Source organism: Taudactylus pleione, unplaced genomic scaffold (assembly GCF_031769625.1).
Source record: "Taudactylus pleione unplaced genomic scaffold, aTauple2 ptg000041l, whole genome shotgun sequence".
In the NCBI taxonomy this organism is placed as follows: Eukaryota; Metazoa; Chordata; class Amphibia; order Anura; family Myobatrachidae; genus Taudactylus; species Taudactylus pleione.
The window spans coordinates 584043-606423 of record NW_028284443.1 but is presented as its reverse complement, the minus strand read 5'-3'; the positions used below and the strand labels follow the sequence as shown (position 1 = coordinate 606423).

At 40.8% G+C, this 22381-nt stretch overlaps 1 protein-coding gene across 2 annotated transcripts in view; it reads left to right on the top strand.

The window, feature by feature from the left end:
- Positions 1-22381, top strand: part of CERK (ceramide kinase) — a 97021-nt gene that overhangs the window by 25822 nt on the left and 48818 nt on the right. For both annotated transcript variants that reach the window (XM_088457596.1, XM_088457595.1), the window contains exons 2-3: positions 12259-12330; positions 21327-21440. In XM_088457596.1, coding sequence (XP_088313722.1) covers positions 12259-12330; positions 21327-21440 — 186 coding nt within the window. The remainder of the gene's footprint in view (positions 1-12258; positions 12331-21326; positions 21441-22381) is intronic.

The following is a 22381-nucleotide window of genomic DNA, read 5'->3' as shown; positions in this document are numbered from 1 at the left end:
ATTGCTGGTGCACACTGGCAGACGGGCACACGATATACTGGCCGATCGATTGATCGCCCAATATATCTGCCAGCGTGTACCCAGCATTAAACTCTGATATAGTGCTGTTTTAAGAAAACAACGGTAAAAAAAACTTTTTTGCCTTGGAAGGAGAAACACCATTGTGACAGGTAATTTGTAGACCTGGACTGCGCTTGATGAGTGAGACATTTGCATTGTTTAAATCTTTGCATTTTTAATAGATTTTTGCTTAGGGTCAAAACTGTTATGTCACTTATGTATTAATGGTTCTGGATAGATTTGTGGAATATTCAAATGTCCTGCAGATCATTGTATCCTTGGTGCAGATTAATAGCCCAGAAAAATTAAGCATAATTACAGTTTCATGTATTAATTTGACAGCTTAGTAATTAGAATATGACCAATAATGAGCAGTAATTAAGCAGTGTCGCATAAATGTTCAGTGCTCTGGCTAACATATCCACTATTTCCCAAAAACGAGCGTACACATTTAATGTGTATGATAGCTCAATTACTAATATTTGTACATTCCATGCTTATTAGGTGACTGTGTTTTTAGGATTAAAATTATATTGTTGATCAGGAAGCTGCTTCATTATAATTTTGTGATGTGTTCTTTTTAAAAGTTTGAATTTTTCCTCCTTTCCCCTTATTATCTTTCTTTTTGCAAAAAGCTGTTTAAAGTATTGTGCAATTTTTGTTGTTTGTGGGCCTGATTCAGTAAGGATCAATATTGCGATTGCAGCTCCGTAGTCACACGCAGGTCTGCTGCAAAAATATGCTAATGATTGCAATCGCAATGCCGTCACACTGCCACCATAGAGATGCCTTCTGCCGCCCACCACCGCTATTTCACATCCGTAATACTTTGCAAACCTTCAGAAACATTGGTAACATCGAGTACCATCAGTACCTCGTGCAGAATTACAGCAGCCCTGACCTTACTTAGGAATTGCTGACTTCGTTGCACACAATAAGTACTCAAGCTGCGTATGCAATGGCTAATTTATGCACGCCGATGCAACGGTGTTCAATCGGTCAGGCACATCTGCATTTCTCCGACCAACCCCCGTCACCACCCCCCAAATGCTCACTGCCTGTCAATCACTCTGCGATTAATCTCCATGATCACAGTGGCGTCTTTGCGCACTGCGATACATACGCATGCGCAGTATGCAACAATCGCCCAACTGCATCCGCATTAGCAATAGCGATGCTTGCTGAATCAGTCCCTGTGTGTTGTAAATTGAAATTTGTAGCTGGGCTGCCTCACATGGTGACCTCATTAGCTTCTGGATAAAAGAGAGCAAAGTGGGAGGCAAATGCTTTGGGGGTGTAGATTAGATGGGTCCGGTATGCGATCCCGACACTTATAATGCCGGCGGTCAGAATCCTGTCAGCGTAATCCTGACGTGGAAATCCTGACACATACAGGTAAGTATTCTAACCCTAGCTCGCTTTTCCCACAGCCTAACCCTAACCCTCCTCCCTCCCTACATCTTAACCCTAACCCTCCGCTCCCGCAGCCTAACCATCCCTCTAGTGCCCAACCCTAACCCCTAAACCTAACTTTAATACTCACCATAGGGATTGCAGCCGTTGGGATTCTGGAGCCGTGATTCTGACTGCTGTCAGGATTCCGGCTCTGGGATTCTTTGCATTTCTATATGTTAAAGACTGTAGGTCAAATGTAATAGGTTGTGGGATTCCGAAGGTCCTGAGATTTTGGCGAGTTAGCAGATAAAATTAAAGCAGCAATGGTTAGTAAGGCAAACACTGTTTTGGTAAGATTGCTGCTGATTAACTTTTTAATAAAAAGGGTAACATTTTAACTGTTCAAAGTTCCTGCTCACCATAGGCAAAATTGGGGGGTGGTGCACCGGACCACCCATTAGCACAGTTCGCCGAGTTCCGGACCCGCAGAGAGAGATTTCAGCCAGGCTGCATGCAGTCATGGTAAAACAGTGCCTGCATCTTTAAACATGCCGCGAGCCAATCACAGCTTGCGAAATGGCAGCCAATCAGGAGTGACCGCTGCTGCCGTTTCTGATTGGCCATGTTTAAAATGCCACTGGCGCTGTTTCACAACTTCACCATGCCCGCTGCGGCAGGTGGCATGGCTGTAATTCACAACGCTGAATATTTCTGGACCCCATGTGGGATGACTGGCTAAGAGCACCCCGTTCATGGATTTCCAAAGCAATAATTATGGTAGTTTACCTATTCAATGGAGTGTTAATCTACAATTGTATTTCTCTCTCCCTCTATCCCGACTGTCCAATCCCGGCAAGGGTCTAATGACAGGTGTCAAAATCCCGATGCCTGTCATTTTACCTACGCCGGGAGCCCGGCATCCCAATCGAAGGTAAGCAGGCCGCGGGAGGAGGGTTAGGTTAGGGGCTCCCAGGGGGGGGGGGACTTAGGGTTAGGCACCCCCTGGAGACTTAGGTTTAGGCTGCGGGGAAGGGGAGGTTAGGTTTAGGCACTTACAGGGGGGTTAGGCACTTGGTGGGAGGTTAGGGTTAGGCACCCCTAAGGGAGGGTTAGGGTTAATGGGGGGGTTAGGTTAGTTAGCACTTACCTTAACTGCTGTCGGGATCTTCACTGGTGCCGGTCTTCCGGCATTGGGATTTGAATACATGCGTCCGCCGGTATTTCATACCGATACCGGCTAAAACGTACACCTTAATGGCTGCAAAGGAAGCCTACTGTAGGTCCCCCAGTAGTCCTGTCCGCAGGAATTGCATTGAATTTTATAAAACAATAGAGGCGATCATAAACCGCTGCTGATTTAGAGATATTATATATATTTATTTAAACTACATTTAAAAATCTAATAACATCGCGGGCTGTCCTTGCTAATATCCGGATGGCTTGGTATTGCTGTTTGACCATTGCTATTGGACCAGTGAGCGTTGCACTGCGAGGAAGAGGGTCCTCTCCTCTTCCTGGAAGGCACTTATTTCTCCAAAATGCTGCTTGCCACTTACTTGCCGATACCACTAGCTAAATAGCGGCTCTCTTCTGAACGGATAGGATCCTCGGCCTTGTGATGCAGCTCTCTATATGGTCCAATAGCGGCTATAGCTCATTCAAACAGAGATACTCAGCCATATGGAAATTAGCAAGACGGACAATCTGAAGGGTTATAAGGACGTGCTCCGTTTACTCCAGTCGCTGAGGTCTTAAACTGATCTCTATGTAAATGTTGAGCCACAGCAGGTACCAACTGTACTAATATTATTACTGTCTACATTTGGAAAAATGTAATCTGGGGAGTGAGATGCAGCCTTTATGGTTATTTTCAGTCTTTCCTGACTATGCTATAATACTTCAGGACTAATCCCACTCTGCTTTACAACGAATACCCTTTGCGATTTGCCTTTATTATACTTGCTATTGTGACTCTTTCAAGGTTCCTGGTACCAACTAATTTAGCTGGACTTGTTCATATATTTATAGATCTGTGGCCACATTTAATCTTGTTAGTATATTTAAGGTCATTCACGTTTCATCTGTGTCAGCCGACCGTAATGTTATTATATTTATCAATGTGTCTTAAATATATTTTTTAATATCTCCCAACCAGCAGCTGTTCATGAGCGCTCCCATTGTTTCCTATTTTTTCTTCTAATTTATTGTTGTAGGCGTCCAGACTTGTGAGGGCAGCTGTATCAGTCTGGTGTTTTGAAGTATAACCGAGTGAAATTATACATCATATTAGTAGCATGTTTATTTAATTTAGCGCCCATGTCTTGTGTTTTTTTTTTTTGCTAATTGCCTCAAACCCCGCAGTCTCTCGCTGCGGGGTTTGAGGCACTAGGGCAGTCTAAGCAGTGATTGCCTTGCTTTTTTGGCTAATGAATTAGCCTTTGTGAAACAGATCACAGGTCAAATGTGTGGTAATTGTGGGGTCTTTTTTTTATTTATTTTTCTTTATGCTTTGAAGGAGGATGAGGGTGAAAAGATTTCCTTAATGTATGAAAAGATGGCATCCTAAAAAAAGGAACAATTGAACAGATGTTAAAATTATAAGGTCTGGATAGTCCAACAACAGCAGTTCAGACCGATCATGTTACCATAGCAATTCAAAGTTTGCAGGGAGCATCACCTATGTCATGATCGTTTCGTGATGTCCTCTACAGAAAGTATCGCAGAAAAGGGATTGGGAAGATTGATCACAGGCAGAAGAGAACATGTAATGTGAACATCATCTTTCAATATGGAAGGTATCCATTAATTAGTCATAGTATAGGAATTATTAGAAAGTTAAAATGTACTCCTGAAGGCCGGTATCACAGAAGAATTTCATTGGGTGATGGATAATGATTTAATTATGAAAAATAGGAGACAGCTGAATGCTGTGAGGCATTCATGCCCATATTTAAAAAGGCATGTGTGGTTATGCGGTGAGATACTTTGTTGCTAATTTGCTGGGTCCATTATGATATGCATAATGGTTGATCCTAGTTCCCCTTTAGCCTAAAGGACCCGGATGTGTTGTCGAGTGAGGATGGAAGTGCAGTTTTATGCCCTGACAGTGCTGTTATTTTGTCTCAACTGTAGTATCTAGCCACCAATAGTAGAAATTTGTACCCTCGCCACGCTTCGCGCACGATGGCTCGCTTTGCTCTCCACGGGTTACTATACCCGCTCTATGGGCCTGATTCAGAGCCGCTCGTAAGCGGCCGCTCGTTCGCTCCGAGCGATGTTCACACATCTGCGCATGCGTATGCGGTCGTAATGCGCATGCGCCAACCAGTCAGTGCGGTCGGAAAACGTGTGTTCGCAAAATTGCGAGTGCCTGCTAACTTGAGTGACAGGGTGAGGCGTTTGTGGGTGGTAACAGGGGAAGGTGCTTGAAAACGGGGAGTGGTGATCCGAACGCAGGCGTGCCAAACGGTCAAAACGGGCGTTTTAAGGGTGTGCATAATTAACAAAGCAGCGTCATCGACCACGTCACTTGGTTGTTTCTTAGTCTGAACTGTTCGCATGATTGCCGTAGGAAAATCCAACCACAAGCACTGCGAGCAGTTCAGACGCCTTTCGATGTACTCGATTAATCAAATAAATAGCGGAGATGACGTAGGATGCGAGCGGCCAGGGGGCGTCTTTACAAAATAGCGAGCGCATGTTTCGTTCTCTAGCTCAGACATAGAGGCGTCAACAGACCGCAAAGAGCAAGCGCTCAATTTAAATAGCCGGCCCCTTTTTCTGAACGACCGAGCGCAAATAGTGTCCGGCTCTGAATCAGGCCCTATGTCCACATTGGTAGTAACTGATCACATCAGGATCCTGTAGCTGAAGGGGATCTAGCTACAACCATACAAGAATGTCGAGGACTTCTACACTTTAAACCACTGTCATCAAGACCATGTGACTAAGGATGTGTGCTTTTTTTCTTTTTATTCATAGGGTAGCCTGACAGAAAAACATAGTTGTTGCTACAAGACTGTAAACACAATAGATAGAAGGGGGGCATTTATTTCAAGCTCAATAAAGCAGGAAAGAATAAACAGACCTTATTTTTCTTGTATATTAGTATTTCCTGTTTCTCTCTTCTGATGCTGAAACCTGTGTGGACATGTAACATATTAGCGGAAGCTTAAGAACACTCCATCCACAGTGAGAGTATTAGGCTTCACACAAATAGGTGCTAAATACAAGGGCTGATTGAAAAGTGATGAGACTGATTTTTTTTTTTAATTCAGAATCCAGACTCCACAGGATGTGAACATTATTATTTTCCAAAGTAGCATCCTTCACATTCAGTACATTTTTGGCAGCGTTTCAACAATGATTCAAAGACGTGCAATATACTGTTTTGTGACATCACTTTTAGGGCCGTATTCAATTAGAAGCGAAAAGTCCATTGTCTGTGATAATTTATCGCCGATGATGTCATTTTCTGCATTTTCACTTATCCCCATATGCAATTTGAAAGACTTTTCGCAGGTGCAAAAAGTCTTTGTCAAAAACCGGGGATAAGTTTTCACCACTGAATAGGTGGCAAAAAAAAGTGCTGAATTGCTGTTTTGGGATGCAGAAAGTACCCTGTCCCCCTTGGAATGACCCCTAAAAGTGTCAAAAAATTGTAAAAACGTTCTATAGGACATCCCAAAAAAAGTGGTTTCGTTTTGGGGTAAAAAAAAAAAAAGTTGGGACAAACTAAAAAACTAGTGAAATAGACTCAGGGGGGATTCCCCAAGTATGCAGCAGGTGGTTTTTAGAATGCACTTGGTTGTGGCAGGTGGATTTTTAATGATTTTTAAAAAATCAGTTTAGGGAATTAAACATAGGCTTGCACCCATTTTCATGTACCCCAAATTTGATGGGACTAGTTATATTTTTTTAAAAATGAAGCTAAATGCTATTCTTCTTCACTTCTTTAAAGATGCATTAAAGCACCTGTCGTGGCCGTTTAAAAACCCCAAATACCTTAAGCAGGCCAATTCGGGGGTACCCATAGTGATCATGTCAGACCATCTATTGGGGGGTGACAGGCTGATTTCCCCAAAAGTGACAGGACTTTTCGATACTTACCTTTTCGCCGGGTCCCATTTTCGACTATTCCTAATTGAATAAGGGGATACGCGGACATACGCCCGATACTTTATCCCCTGGAAAACCTGCGAGGTCGGACTTTTCGCCTCAAGTTGAATACGGGCCTTAGTGTTGCAGCTGAGGCATTTTTCACTTTATCATCTGTTGAGACACAGTTGTCTTTCCAGGGTTGGAAATGCCCAGAAATCACAGGGCACGTAAGGTGGGTACACACTGGGCGATATTACTGAGCGACTGCATGATTACGACATCGTAATTGTGCAATCGCTCAGTAATCGTGCACAAATCGTGCACTTTTATGTCGGAAACAACCAGCGATGCACACTCCCACTGGTCGTTTCCGACATTGTCCATCGCCTGAACATGCAGCACAATCTGCTGATAACGACAGATTGGCATGTTCAGGAATGATGGACAGTGCCTGCACTGAACGACTGACACTACAGGGGATCAGGAACGACGGTACGATTACGATGTCGTAATCGTACTGTCTTTCCTGATCGCCCAGTGTGTACGCACCTTAAGTCTGGGCTATTTGGAGGGTGTTTCAGAGCTGTCCCATTAATTTCAGTCAGTGCTGCCAATGTAACAGCATCAACATGTAGTCGGGCATTGTCTTGGAGCAAAAACTACTGTTTCTTTAGCAAATGTGGTCTCTTCTTCCTCGCAAATGTGTGTTTCAGGACGCATAGTAGTCACCATTAATTGTCTGTCCACGGGGAACCCAATGCTGAAGGATCATACTGTATACGTCAAAGAACAGCAGAAGCATGACTTTACATGCTGAAGGAATCGCACAGAATTTTTTAGGGCGGAGATGAATTCGCGTGTTTCCATACACTGGACTGTTGTTTGGATTCCACATCATAATACCGAATCCACGATTCATCACAATCGCTGTCAAGAAATTGGGTATCCTCTCTGACATTCGAATGGTGTTCTTGCATGATTCAACTCATTGTCGCATCTGCTCTTCTGTGAGAGGGTACCCACCTGGCACACATGCGATGCACTTTTAGTTCCTTTGTAACAATATGTTAAACCCGTTGGAATGAGATGCCAAGTGAAGCCAGACTTCTGCGTAAAGTTAACCTTCTGTCATTTTGCAACATCTCAGCATCTTTATAAATGTTGACATCTATAACCGTGGTGAATGGTCTCCCAGAACGTGGTTCGTCAGTCACTCGCGTTATTACCCTCTTTGAAGTGCTTCGGCCACCGAAATACTGCAGAGCCGACTCATTGTTTCTCCACCGTATGCTTGCCGTAACATTTCACGAGTTTCATTTCCGCTTTTTCTAAGTTTAACAGACAATTTAACCGCACATCTCTGACGTAATCTCACAGACACGTCTTCCTCATCCGCCATGACGAAATGTACGAAGATCTTCCACTCGCTGTGACCAAAGAAGACTACGGCAGTCCAACTGCAGGTTCAGACACATTAATGAATGAACTTCACAATAACCAGCATAGCGTTGCCACATCTACCTGTGGGACAGAGAAACAGAAGAAGTATCATTACTTTTCAATCAGCTCTCGTATAATAAAATACATACGGTTCCTTTGCACCAAGTACATTTTGCTTGCAGTAGAACTGTAAGCAATACGGTCTCGTTATGCCAAAGTAGAAAAGTTCCTAGACCATAAAGTATTCAAGGGACTTCTAAAAGAGCTACAAGGCCAGGTAACAATTCAATTACATTTACTGTTTCAAAGTAAGCCAGACACTGACTTTTTGACTCTTGTGTTATACAAAAATAGTTCACAATCTTTTAAAGATGGAATCTGTCAAAATTGCAAAGTTTATTCTGAATTGAGACCATGATAAGAACTGTAATCCAGACGTCCCAAAGGGGTAATATAGGTCTAGGTCCATCCCTGCTGTATGGCCTCTGCTTTTAGAACCTTTTACAAAGATCACATGCATGGGATCAATGGGTTCATATATAAAGGATGACTTATTTTGATCTACCTGAATGACTTTCGCAAAAGGAAAAATCTGACAGAATTTCTTTTTCATCCTGAGTTAGTTTCTGTTGCTCAAGGATTCTACTGTAGCTGTTGAATCCAAAACTTGTCGCCTCTTCACAAAAGTAACCATTTTGATAATGATATGCAACATCTGTCTACAGGTTGTCCATAACATTGCAGACAATAATGCTGCATACACACTAGACCAGTGATTCCCAACGTCGGTCCTCAAGGCACACTAACGGTCCTGGTTTTAGTGATTTCCATGATTGTACAGGTGGTTTAATCAAAATAACTGAAGTACTAATTAAGTCACTTGTGCTCAAGTATGGCTATCCTCAAAACCTGCACTGTTAGTGTGCCTTGAGGAACGTGGTTGGGAACCCCTGCACTAGACGATAAGTTGGATGATGTGAACGATAATGATATCGTTATTGTTCATTGCATTCAATATTGTTCAGTGTGTATGCAAGGTATCGTTAGCGATGCACGGTCCCGCCGATCGTTAATGATGTCTTTCTTTGCCAGTACTTGCAGGGCAATCTGACTATAGCATCAGATTTTGTAAGTATGGGGATGAGGGAGGTTGCTATCGTTCAATGTGTATGCTCAATGTCGTTAATGACATTGAGCCCGGCAGTGCAGGGGAAACACTTAATGATATTCTCCATGAACGATATCGTTAAGTGTGTATGCGGCTAAAGATTGAAGAAGAATAAGCAATCTCTGATACATGTACTAAATATTGTGGCTCTCCTTGAGGTTAAATGAAAGCAATCACATGTGCCCTTGTCCCAGTGTACGGCCTATGATGAGTCTTTTGGAGACCAGTATTCTAGATTGCGGTGAGAGAAATCCAGACAGTCTGGATAATAATCCTTTTTTATATTTGTTTCAAGGGCAGTAGCTCACTCTTATACAATATTTGTTTGCTAACTTTCCATAGTGAAGAGAGGACTAACCATTCAATTGGGATTGTATAGACAGTAGTGGCAGTAATCCTAGTCAGTGGCGGCTGCAGAGGCGGGGCTGCAGCACAGCCCAAAATTCAAATAGGGGAGCCAGACCAATTGCCAGTAAGTCCTGGCCGGCGATGTTTTGCTGTGTTTGGGATGGCAGTTGGTGTGGCTCCCCTATTTGAATTTTAGCCTGCACTGCAGCCCCACCTCTGGGGTTGCCACTGATCCTAGTTAACACTTACTGACCCAGGGCTTCGTTTACAGACTTATGGTGCATACACACGGTCAGATTTGTCAGATGAACGATTGAACGATTTGAACGATTTTACCAAAGTTTTGAACGATTGAACGATTTTTGACTGCATTAAAATGAATGGAATCGTCCAAGTCTGACTGCAAACACATCAGATGTCAGAAATCGTTATCTGACAAACGGGAACGCGCATTGTAAATCGTCCATCGTTCAGGCATGTCAGATATGTCAGATTTTCCTTCAGATATGAACGACTGAACGATTTTTAAATCGTTATCGTTCAAATCTGAAGGAAAAATCTGACCGTGTGTATGCACCATAAGAATCAGTAGATATTTAGCAGCATTTTTGGTTTGTATGGTGTCCTATTAACTGAGCATTGGGTGTGTTCTTGCCTCTTTTGGGGGGTTGGGGAGCAGGAGATGGCTGTTTGTGTGACCATAGGTGTATAGAACTACTGGTCAGATGAAGGGCAAGTTCTGCAACAAAACTCAATAAGCTTATTAATAAGCCTGGAATTCATTTAACAGGAGCACATAATTAAGTAATGATGGGAGTGTGGGTACAGGAGAGGTCAGTTACGGATGTTACAATCGAATTAACCATCCTCCCAAAATGGGGTTACCTTTGGTACTTTTTTCCCCACATACAGTGGACATCAATCTGACAACATTGTCTTCCAACACAGGTTGGAGGTGGACGGGTACATTTTGTGGAGGCAGTCTGATACTTGTTTTCATGTAGTTAGTGTGAAAGGAGTTTTATTTGATTGCTACATTATAGAACAATTGGAGATGCTGTAACAAATTCTATCCCACGTTTCCATCCCCAAGGGGAAACCGAGGTCAGCTTCCCAAGCCATTTCATGTGTGTATTTGGGGGGGAAGCCTGCGGCCTATGAAGGTAGATGATGCCCACCTTGCTCCACGTTGAATTGTTTTTTTATAAAGTGCATAACAATAATAGGGATATGTAGGTGTTTAAAGATTCAATCAGTGAGTGGAATTTAAGAAAAGCATTACATTCATTCAAGTGCGGTGTGTCAATAGAGCTAGGGGTCTTGGTGACTGGGGAAGTTCTGCCAGACCAGATTTAGCTAATATCTGTCACTAAGGATTTGACCTTTCTTACCCAATAAGTTATGCGCTCAGTATGCAAAGGAGACCTGCTGTTATTTATTTGGCGCATATATATGGTGATTAGTGTGCACCTTTTATTTAACTTAAACATTAAGCTAAAATTTTGGTCCTCCTTATATTTGCACAATTTATTTGACACAATGCTTACTTGTCTGGAAACAGAAATTAAAAAGAAAAAAGTGTTGATGTTACTATCCTGTTACACTATTGGAAAGTCCCTGAGAATTGCGAGGATCCAACTTCCAAGTGTAGAAAATGCTTTTATGCTCTCTTATTGCTGGGCTTTTTTTCAAGGTGTTGTTTTAACCGCTGCCATGTGAAACCACTTCAACCTATGGATCAGGAACAAAAACATCAGTTGCCATGCTTTCTGTGTCCCCCATTATCTACTAACCTAAAGTGTACCACCAACTGATAATGATTAACTAGTAATTAGTAACTATATTTTCACATTATAATTGTGTGCCTAATTACTGTATTTTAGCAATAAGCTTTATTTGTGTAAATTAATGGAAGAACTCAAATGAATTTAAAAACACAACCATTGGTCACATGTTGTAACTTCAATACCCACCCTAAATAGTTTGAGAGCAATTGATTTGCATGAAATCTGTAATAAATATTGTTTATTTTCTAAATAAACATTTTGGGAATTGGAGGAATTTCTTGAATGAAAGCCACCTACATAACCATCTGTTACTTGCAAATTGCAGAATAAGTGCTTCTAAGTGGGATATTTACTAAAGGTCAATTTTAGTATTTTTCTGATCACAAGCTTTACAGTATATAGGAAAATACGAGTTTGAGTGCCACATATTGCATATTGGTCCAGCTGGAATTATGAATTAGTAGATTTTATCCTACCCTGCTTTTATATATTTCTTTGTTTACGATCTTCTTTAATATCCTCAGCTTGTACATCTGTACTTTCTCTTTTGTAAACTATTTATTTGGAACATTAAGGGCAAGCAGTGCATAAGTGCATAACAGTGGATTTGACTGTGCCACAGTAGTAAGGAGAGACTGGAGTCCACAAGGACCTTTTGTTTCCAATGAGGATTAGTGTGCTGATAATCTTTCTTATAAAATGGATAATGATCAAGAACAGGGGAATGTAGGGCTCTTCCATTCATGTTTATGTTGTTGTATTTATTCTCCAGGATTGGTGATCTAGTTGTCTTATCTCCTCCTTTTTTTTTTTTTTTGTTTCATTACTTTCTAAAGTGTTTGGATGGAAATTAGGCAGGTTGAAACCACCAATGTGTATTTTCTCCTAGTGTTATACTGGTGTTGTACTTAATTGCTATTATGCTAGAATAGGTAACCTGAATATCTTCTTTCATTTTAGGCACCTGCTTGGCACATGTGCTCCACAGAGCAAGAGGTCTCACAGGCAGTTTAACTCATCGATTGCCTTCAGGTATAAATTGTATTTAATTCTTTTAAATATAGGTTTTGTGAAATAATAAGTGTTACATGAAAACCTGTACTAATGATTATCAGTTTTAGTGGATTATAAACTCTCTTGGATGTGCGTTTACAATGTATTGCTACCTTTTATCTAGCATGGTCATCAGGCTATCTATGCTACAAAGAGTAGTATAGCTACTTATTATTCTGTATAACAGTGATAGTTCAAAGCCTGTGATACAGTACTATAATAGGGAATATTGTACATGATTCTATTTACTGAAAATGGGTAACTATATTGTCCTCAATATTTATGTTTAGGATCAATAGATGCAACTCTAGAAATAACTTTGTTTACCCTGTCTTTATGTAGCTTTAACTTCTAAGCTTTGGAGGTCTGGATAAACAATGAGGCTGCGGAGGACAAGACCCTCTTGTCCTCCATAGAGTTGGGCTGAATAAAAAAAAAAAAAAAAATGTTTTTACCTTTCCTCCACTAGTCCAAACAATGTCACTTTAGTAAAGGAAAATAATAGTGAAAAATATTGGGTGACGGACTATGGGCGGTATTTAATTGTTGCGCCCAACAGGAGCTATTGAATTGTTTCTCCTGACTGGCGCGATCAGCTGCCGGCGCACCATTTTAGCTTGCAGCCCCAGTGGGGTGCGAGGTGAAATGGGCGAAAAGTGACATGTTTGGGTGCCCGAACATCACTTTTCGCGGTCACGCCCAGCACTTTGGTCGGGGTTAGCTGCTTTACGCGGGGCATCCACATTTGGGATACCATATGCGTACTACACATACAGTAGTATACATTTTAATTGGGAAAACAAAATTTAGAAAAAAAATGCATTTCCATTGCAAGTGCAATATTTTTTTTAATGAAAACCTACACATAGCATTCTATTTTTTGGTGAATTAATGCTCATTTCTTTGTGCTGTTTCTGAGATGAAAAAAAACATAGGTTTTTGGTTCACTTTCTTGAAATTTCACTTAAAAAAAAATCACTTATGCTCATTTTGGATACATTTTATTTGTTGTGTTAGCAATAAGACAAAAGGTATTTTCTGAAAATACAAAGTATTCTGAGAAAAATCTATATTTCATGTGGTTACTGCATAACAAAAATCAATGATATTGATGTTGAAATGTGATGAGCGCAAACATCAAAAAATGGCCTCAGCACAGGGGTGCGAAAACTAGAGATGAAAGGTTCAGTTTTGACTCTGTTCTTTTTGCCAAATTAGTGTAATTTCAGACTTATATTATTGGCCATCCAAAACACGTGAGAGCTGGATAGCCAATAAGATGCCGTTTTTGAGATCCGAACATAGCTGAGTAAAACTGAACCGCTCATCTCGAGCGAAAACCTTCAGCAGCTTAAGGGTTAAATTCCTTTCAGGCAAACTCCGTTTTAGCTACACTTGTAAAGTAAAGTAAACATTTGTCAACACCTCTATTAGGAAAAGCCGATCATTTGTTAAATCTGCGCTATCACTTAGTAAATGATTTAACTAAGGTGCCCCTAACCAGAGTCGTGGGGGCTACTCCGTGTAGCTATTCTTCTTGGGGATTCTCCATTCCTCAAATATTGCTGGTTGAACACAAACATAGCAGGGTTATTGGGAAGGCAGAGAGGCAAGAGTTTACATCCCAGACACAATTAATTCACAGGATGCAATCGGGAAGCTGGCTTACGTAAGCCCGACAGCCGGCTTCCCGACTGCATTATCCCGGCGATGGTTAAATGACAAGCGTCTAAATCTAGATGCCTGTCATTTTTTTGATGCCGGGAGACCGGCGCCCGGCATCCCAATCGAAGGGATGCCGGGCGCCGCGAGTGGACAGCCGTGGGGGGGGGCGTGGGTTAGTTTAAGGGCTCCCGGGGGGGACTTGGGGTTAGGCACCCGCTTGGGAGGGTTAGGGTTAGGCTAGGGGGAGGGAGGGTTAGGGTTAGACACTGCAGATGAAGTCCTAAGCTTCACTGAGCACACTGATTGTAGTACACATGGCTCACATGAGCAATGCTATTTTTTTTTCATACCTGTTTATTTGTAACTGCAGTTGGTAGGCAGAGAAACCGTCACAGATATGAGAACTTCATACACTCTTCTATGTTCATCAAGTAATTAACATAACTCAACACACCGGTAATTAGATTTAGAAAAGAATCTGTGAGGAGTGAAGAAGACAGAAAAAAATAACAGTCTTGTGAGTGTACCTAGCAGTAACCATGGAGCAGGAGGAAGAATCAAAGCTACAGGGTGATCTCCAATAGGAATTCACACTGAACCTGGAGGTGTACCGCCGTTATGTGTATACCAGAGGTTCCAAACCGCATAAAATTGTTCCACTGTGTCGTGCAAAATGGTTATTAATGTATTCCATGGACGCGGCATGCTAGACCCTGGCTTTCACCACGTTCAAGGAAGGCTTGTTCCAGTCAGTGCTATTTTACATGCTGCCTGTGATTTGACTTCTCCCTGACAAAGAATATGAACTTGATTATACCTTTTTTTGACAGCTCAGTCTATATTGTATCAAAACTACCTGATGCTTGTTGGTAATATCTACACTAAACTTTTTGCTTTTATGACTGATTTGAAGGCCATAGAACACCATTTTGAAATACTCAATTTGGTTTTTGAAGTGCTTTTGCTTTGTACTTCAAACTTTGCATACAGAGAAAATTCTTATTACATAGTTTTTACAGAGCAGCATTAGTGCCTAGAAAAATTGCAAAGATTAAGATTTCCATTAGGTGGCATAGGGTTCATGTAAGTTCTTATTTCTGTGTACTAAATAATGTTCCTGTACGGATATTAAGGGGCCAATTAAATTAGATTACAGCTGACACCGGCAGCTCACTCTGCACTTATATGTGCAATTATGGTAGGCTGACATCTGCTGGCACCACCATAGGCTGTGAGCAGAAATCGGCCTGAGACACATCTCACCATGATGCCGGAAGTTGTTATGACATATAATTGGAATGGGCCAGATTCGATTAGGAAAAAAGTAAATAGAACTATTTATTAAACTGTTAGAAATTAGGAATCTTGCTTTTAAGACCGAGCAAATGTCAGTAAAGGAAATTTTGTTGTTTTATTATAGTTAGTTAATCTAGTTATATTATCGCCAACATCTGAGCTGCAATCCAGTTTTTGAATTTACAGAGCAGCATTTAAGCATAAACTTTTGTGCAGACCGTCATAATAAGGCTTTTTTTTATCTTTGCATTGTAGTTTCCTTTTTTAATTATACTATATCTATCTATGTTTTAAGGACTGTTCAAACATTACTCATCATTCATCATAACAACTAGCATATAATTATGCAATGGATATAATGTGACTGAATAATAATGTGTTAAGGTTATACTTGTATCTGTGAAAGCCCATAGAAAGCATAAATATGTGGATTTATCATGACGCACGCACACACGCACACACACAAACACTCCCACTCCTACTCCCCCCCCCCCCCCCCCCCCTAAGACAAGGTGTAACTGACCAAGAGACTTGTTTCTGTAATCCTCCTGTACTGATTCAAACTGCAACTTCCACACAGGAGTCATCAACTGTGGACAGCACGCATCGGAACCAACCCCTAAGTATAGTTTTCACAACTACATGATCTGTTGAAGAAAAGTGTTTTATTTAGTCAAGTCACCATAAAGGATAAACCTTTATTATAGCCGTCCACTGGAACATTGATTGCTGTGAGCTGTATGTCTGCTTGCTTTAGCTTGTTGTAAAAAGTCCGTGTACATACACCTAGCCAGATGCTGATATTTTATACAAACAGGTTCTATAGACATTTTGTTTACAAACTTAAGCGTCTAATTGGAATCTTTAGAATTCATATGAATGTGAAGGTAGTTTAAATGTTTTGGCAGATAAATGTCACACTCTAGTAGTAATGTCTGTAAACATGCAGATAGAATGACTAATTTATTTGTACAAGAAAATTTCTTTAACACATATTTGAAAAATACTATACTTAAATAAATTCAGCTTATTCAGACATGTTTTTACCTCTTGGGACAACCCTCACTTGCGAGAGAAAATGGCTTCTTCACTAGTTATTTCTGGAGATAATGAATTAGCTGGTGCCTGCACTCTGGCAAAGCTGTCATCTCACCAGCGCCATTGCTAGTTTTACCCATTTAAAATAGATCAGAGCACTCCACCTAACAAATAAAATATATGAATGAAAAGGTCTGTGTGCAGGGATGAGCTACTTCTAGCACAGTCACAGAGCAATAGCTTGGTAGGAGTGAGGAGGCTGCAGGGTGGGGGCACAGGGGTCCAGTACTCAATACACCATCCGTATACTATACAGGACAACAGGAGAGGAGCACAAAGACATATGAAGGTTTCACAGTCTCGGCCAGCAGCTGACCAAGGAACCAAATGGGAGTAGCAGAAGCTCACCCATCCACCAAATGGGAGTAGCAGAAGCTCACCCATCCACCAAATGGGAGTAGCAGAAGCTCACCCATCCACCAAATGGGAGTAGCAGAAGCTCACCCATCCACCATCCCAAACATGTGCAACTGAAAATTGAGTTAAAGATGACACTGGCTAAGTTCACTCCAGCAGGAAATATAACAGCCCACCATCAGCCAAACCTAGAGCCATCAAAATCTTAAGCTTTCTAAAACCAAGCAACTTGAACAGGACAAAAACCCTGCTGCATTAAGCAGAGCAATTGCTTTTTACCCTAAAAGTATGAGATCTAATTGAATAGGAAATTAAAGCAGTTTTTATTTTATAACCTTACATTCAAGAAAATACAATTTGTAGTCCTGGGTACATTTAGGGCTTTTTCACACTTTTCAGCAGTTAATATTTTTTTCAGTTGCTAATACCATTAAAAAATCAAATGAATGACCGTGGAAGGCATTACTGCCTCACATCACTGAGGTCAATGAGTTCAATTTCCGGTCATGGTCTATGTCTATATCTGTAGAGTTTGTATGTTTTCTCGTGTTTGTGGGTTTCTTCCCACTCTTCAAAAACATACTGGTAGGTAAATTGGCTTCTAAGAAAACATTAACAATGTGTGTCAATTTGATAGGGAATCTAGATTGTCTGGGGCAGAGACTGATGTGAATGACAGAATTAGGGGCATATCCTGGACCTATTCATTGAGGTCCTGCTTCCCTGTACAGTATCACTGAATTTTTCTCTCATCAATATCTGCGTTAAATGCAGCCTCTGGGGTCTCTGGAATTTATGGGTTGTCGCTCAGGGAAAATTACGAATAATTGAATAGCTCTGGTCATGAAATCAGGAGCTTTTCCCTGTACGGTAACCCTGCGCCTAATTGCATATGCTCCATAGTCTTTGTAAAAGTGCTGCCAGTACAAGTTTGTATTGGTGAAAGTATAACACCTGAAAAACATATTGCTAAAGTGCATGTTGGTGGTTGTTCATATTGCCCATTTTTCCTAGCAGATGCATATGAACATACTTTTAATATTACTCCTTCTGGTGCTTGTAGTCATTGACCTATTTCTGGCTTCACATCTAAACCACAGGTTCTCAAACTCTGTCCTCAGGACCCAAACAGTGCAAACAGTGAAATAATTATAACCACCTGTGGGTCTTCTAAAATGTGTCAGTGAGTAATGAATACACCTGTGCTCCTGCTGGGTGATTTGGAAAATGTGACCTGTGTGCAGTCCTGAGGACCAAGTTTGAGAACCACTGATCTAGACTATTATGCTGCCTGCATAAATGGCGCACAGCTGACAGTCTGTTAACTTCTCTCCTCTTAAAATAGTACCTTTCATTTGCATTGAATTACATAGCTATTGCTAGGTTTCTTTCATTGAATTAACAGTCTTCTATGCAATTTAAATAGTCCAAAGTGATTGTGTACTTGGAAGCTTTGCGTTTTCTATAATTTGTTCTTTATCTTTAAATGTAGCCCACAGGACTATTTCTGCCTAAAGCATGGGAATTTAGATTTACTTAGCAAACTTAATCACATTGTATGATTTAATTATGGATGCTTATTTCATTTTCTTCTCGCAACGGGTAGAATTTTCTCAGCCATATAAAGATTAATTGAAATAGGAAAGTCATGGTAAACTCTGTTTTTATCCTTGCTAAACTATTTATAAAAGTATTAGTGGCGCTTATAGCAATGTAAGTTACAACTCAGTTTAGTAATTAAAGTATAAAATATCTATTTTTAATAAAAAAAAAAATGCTTAATATGAGGCTGTTATTAAAGTATTCCAAGGGGAGATGAAATGTTATGGTCTATGATCGCTTAGGAGGAAACTCACTATTGTGCAATGTTAAACTCAACACACACGATGCATGGTTTTCACCACCAAACCGCACTTTTTATAATGTTGTGGTTTGGAGGCAGAAACATCAAACTGCATGCAATGTGTGGCAGTTTGAAAGCAATTAAATCACATGCAATTAATTTTATATAGTGAAGAAAAAGCATTCAGTTTTAATCTACATTAGCTTCTAAACCAGTGCTTTTCTGCATCTAGGAGGAAACCCCCCAAAAAACGTGCATACCACCTGTACCAAGAGCCGACCAGCCCAGTGCTGGATAGAATTCGCGGCTTCCTGATAGCCCAGGGATGATGAGTAAGCAGGGTGATGGCAAATAAACAGTTGTTCATATATATTAAAAAAATGATTGCCTTTGCTCCTTTTATTAATAGAGGCACTACTGTTTTATTAATACTATCCTTATAGTCACAGGCCATGGGTACCAGGAAATGATAAATGCTATGGGGTCAGTGGACATGTAAGTTTTATTTTTTTCCTCAGGGCCTCTAGAAGATTGGCCTCGTGCTTGGTCTTCTATTCAGTTCAAGGGAGTTTTTTAAATTTTTAATTATAGTTTAATGTTCTAATAAGCAAGAAGGCTCACATTTTATTTATGTACAGATGTGTTCCTCATAAACTTAGGGGCATTTTCAATTAGGTGCGAAAAGTCCCGTACTTTTTGCATGCCTGACTTTTCGCCGACATCGCTGGTTTTCCATGAGAAAAAGTATTGTGCTCCCCGCTTATCCCCGTATTCAATTAGAAATCGACGAAAACGGAACATGGCAAATTCGGACCTGCCGAAAAGTGCTGTCATATTTGGGGAAATTCGTCTGACATCCCCCAAAAGATGCACTGACATTGGGGATCACTATAGATACCCCCGAATAGGCCTGTTAAAGGTATTTGGGGTACTTAAATGCTCTCAATAGCTGCTAAATAGCATCTTTGCACAAGTTGTGAAGAATAGCATTTTGCAGGTTTATGGGGGAAAATAATTAGTCCTAGCAAGTTTTAAAAAACACCTGGGGCATACTTGGGGACCCCCCTGGAGTCTATTTCGCTAGTTTTTAAGTTTGTCCCACAATTTTGTACTTTTTCGCCCCCTTTTTCAAAGTCAAGTTTTGGAGTGTTCTTAAGTATTTTGTAATCTCTTTTTTTGGCACAGTTTACCTTTTGGGGGGCTGTCCCAAGGGTGCAGGGTGGTTCCCGCAAGTTTGCACCCCAAAACCCCAATTCTGCACTTTTTTTCAACAGCTTTCATAGGCAAATCTTTTTTGCCTATTCCAATGCATTGACTTTTCGCTCCCCGAAAAGTCTTTGGAATTGAATATGGGAATAAGTTTTCGCCTGGCAAAATTACGTCACCAGCGATACTTTTCCGCAGAAACGGGCTTTTCGCACCTAATTGAATACGAGTCTGATTCGGCATGTTCCAAGTTTCTTTTTCGTCCCTCTTAGTTGCAAACGGATGTGGCAATCCGCTTCCTGAGACTGCACTGAATAAATTGATATGTGACACTTTGTATATGTATGTACATTCGTGTACAGATTGAGACTCAGTTGCACACAGATATACAAGTGTAGTATATTTAATTAATCAGCACAGTCTCCAGATGCGTCCTAGTCCTACTGCATTGCAACTAATGCAGCGTACACATGGTCAAATAACCTGTCAGATTTTAACGATAACGATCCTGTCATTATCGTTAAAATCTGACAGCTTCTGCCCCCTGCAAACGATGGTCGATGCGCGAGCACGAATGGTCATTATTGACCATCGTCTGTAAATCTTGCATGCAGGCCAACCTGGTCGATATTGACCAGCTTAGCCTGTTTACTATAGGGACCCGCGATCATTAATTGCGGGTCGTTATAGTCGTTAGGGGGTTAATGCATGTGTTGGATGCTCGATAACGATCGTTCCCCCGTCTGACCGTGTGTATGCACCACAAGACACGTTTGCATATGTTTGCCTAAAAAGACACCCGACGCTAGCAGAGACACACGGGACCTGGCGGTGGCGCACCGAGAGGGACTGTTTGGCGCAGCTGTGTGAAGACCCATCTGTAATAGCCAACACCGCAAGGTGACTGTGTGTAAAGTGAGGTGTTCTGGGTTTTTTTTTTCTATTGCAATGTGTAGTAAGCGGTATGCTTTTCCTACTAGAAGCATACTATTTTGTGGTAACATGACATAATAAAAGCACCTCTTGATATTTTGTGAAATTAAAAAACAAATAACATTATGTATAAAAATTGTTTAAAAAGTCAATTAATATTGAATGAATAAGCTTAATTAGATTTTTTTACTGTGAGAAATGTCTCATCCAACGTAAATGTTTTAGTGTAAAATATATGCAGCATAAGCATGAATACTACAGCAATGTGCAGCATTACAGCGCAGCTCGTTATTTTATCACTGTTAGACTTTGTTATGTGAGAAGTCCAATCAGTATGTTTAATTATATGTAAGTCTGGAGGCTTTTTCCCAGCTTTATAATAATTTAATCATGTTAAGTTGTATAAATCATCTCCTGAGCTTTTTATATGTTTTAGTTGAACTAAGCAACTTGACAAGCAGAACATAACAAAGTGGAGTTGCAGTGCCTGGCTGGCTGCCATTTAGGAAGCTTGTGTTTGTCATTGTCATGACTGATGGCATCTGGATGTGTTTCATTCCCTTGCTCTGTTTTGCAGGTGGTCATATTGTCCCCATATCAGAGATTGTTTCAGTTGGAGATGCAGAGATTGATGAAAAGTACTATCAAGGCATCCAATGGCAACACATGTGCAAGCCTCATGCATTTACAGGTAAATCTGCATATCCTTTTATTTGTATAAACTATTATGTGAACAGAACCTATTTACCACTTTGGCATATATGCGTATATAGATATGTCTTCATTCACCTAGCCTCAAATCGCGTCGTTGACCGTGCGATGAAAAATGTGGCTAAGCCGCATCACGTGTCCCTTTGCTTAGTATTTTTACTGAATTTGTCTTTTTCACACTGCTAATGCGACAAAAGCACGACGTATACGTACCCTGTACACCACTAGGGAATTTACATGATATAACCGTGCAAAAAAGACAATAATCTGAGGAAAAAACAGAAGACAGAGGGCCAATGTGACCGAGCCGTGCCATCTGTACCGCCACACAACATTGTGCAAATTTACACTTTAATTATTGCAAGAAAAGTACAAATTCTAAGCCCCCAGTACTGTACAATCCTCTTTGTAAGCAGCAGTGATGAGCAAAAGACGCTAACGCGTGAATATCTGAAACTATCTGTAGAGCTTCATCTAAGTTGCACCATATAGCGCAAAAACACTAGGTGAATAAGGACACATCTGTATAATGTTTCTATGCTTATGTTTAAACCTGTATATGCGTATATATAATTACATAGAGACATGGGCTTCATTGAGCAGCCTTCCCATAAACTCTCCTCACCCCGCTAGACAGACTATCATTTCATGTTGTTGTGTGATAAGCAATAGTGGAACCCCTGGAGTGGCTCCTTTACTACCTTAGTTGGTCCCAGTATTATGGTAGGAGAGATGTACAGTGGTTTTGCTTGGCTCCTATCTGCTGCCGTTTTGTCATCCTCTGAGTCCTTGTCTGGTCACGCCCCTCAGCTGAGCAAATTATTTATTAACATTATGTCAGGTCATGTTCCTGTTCAGTGCATAGGTCCAATTATAAACATGCCCCATTGCTATTCAGATGTAAATTCTGATAATTGAGAT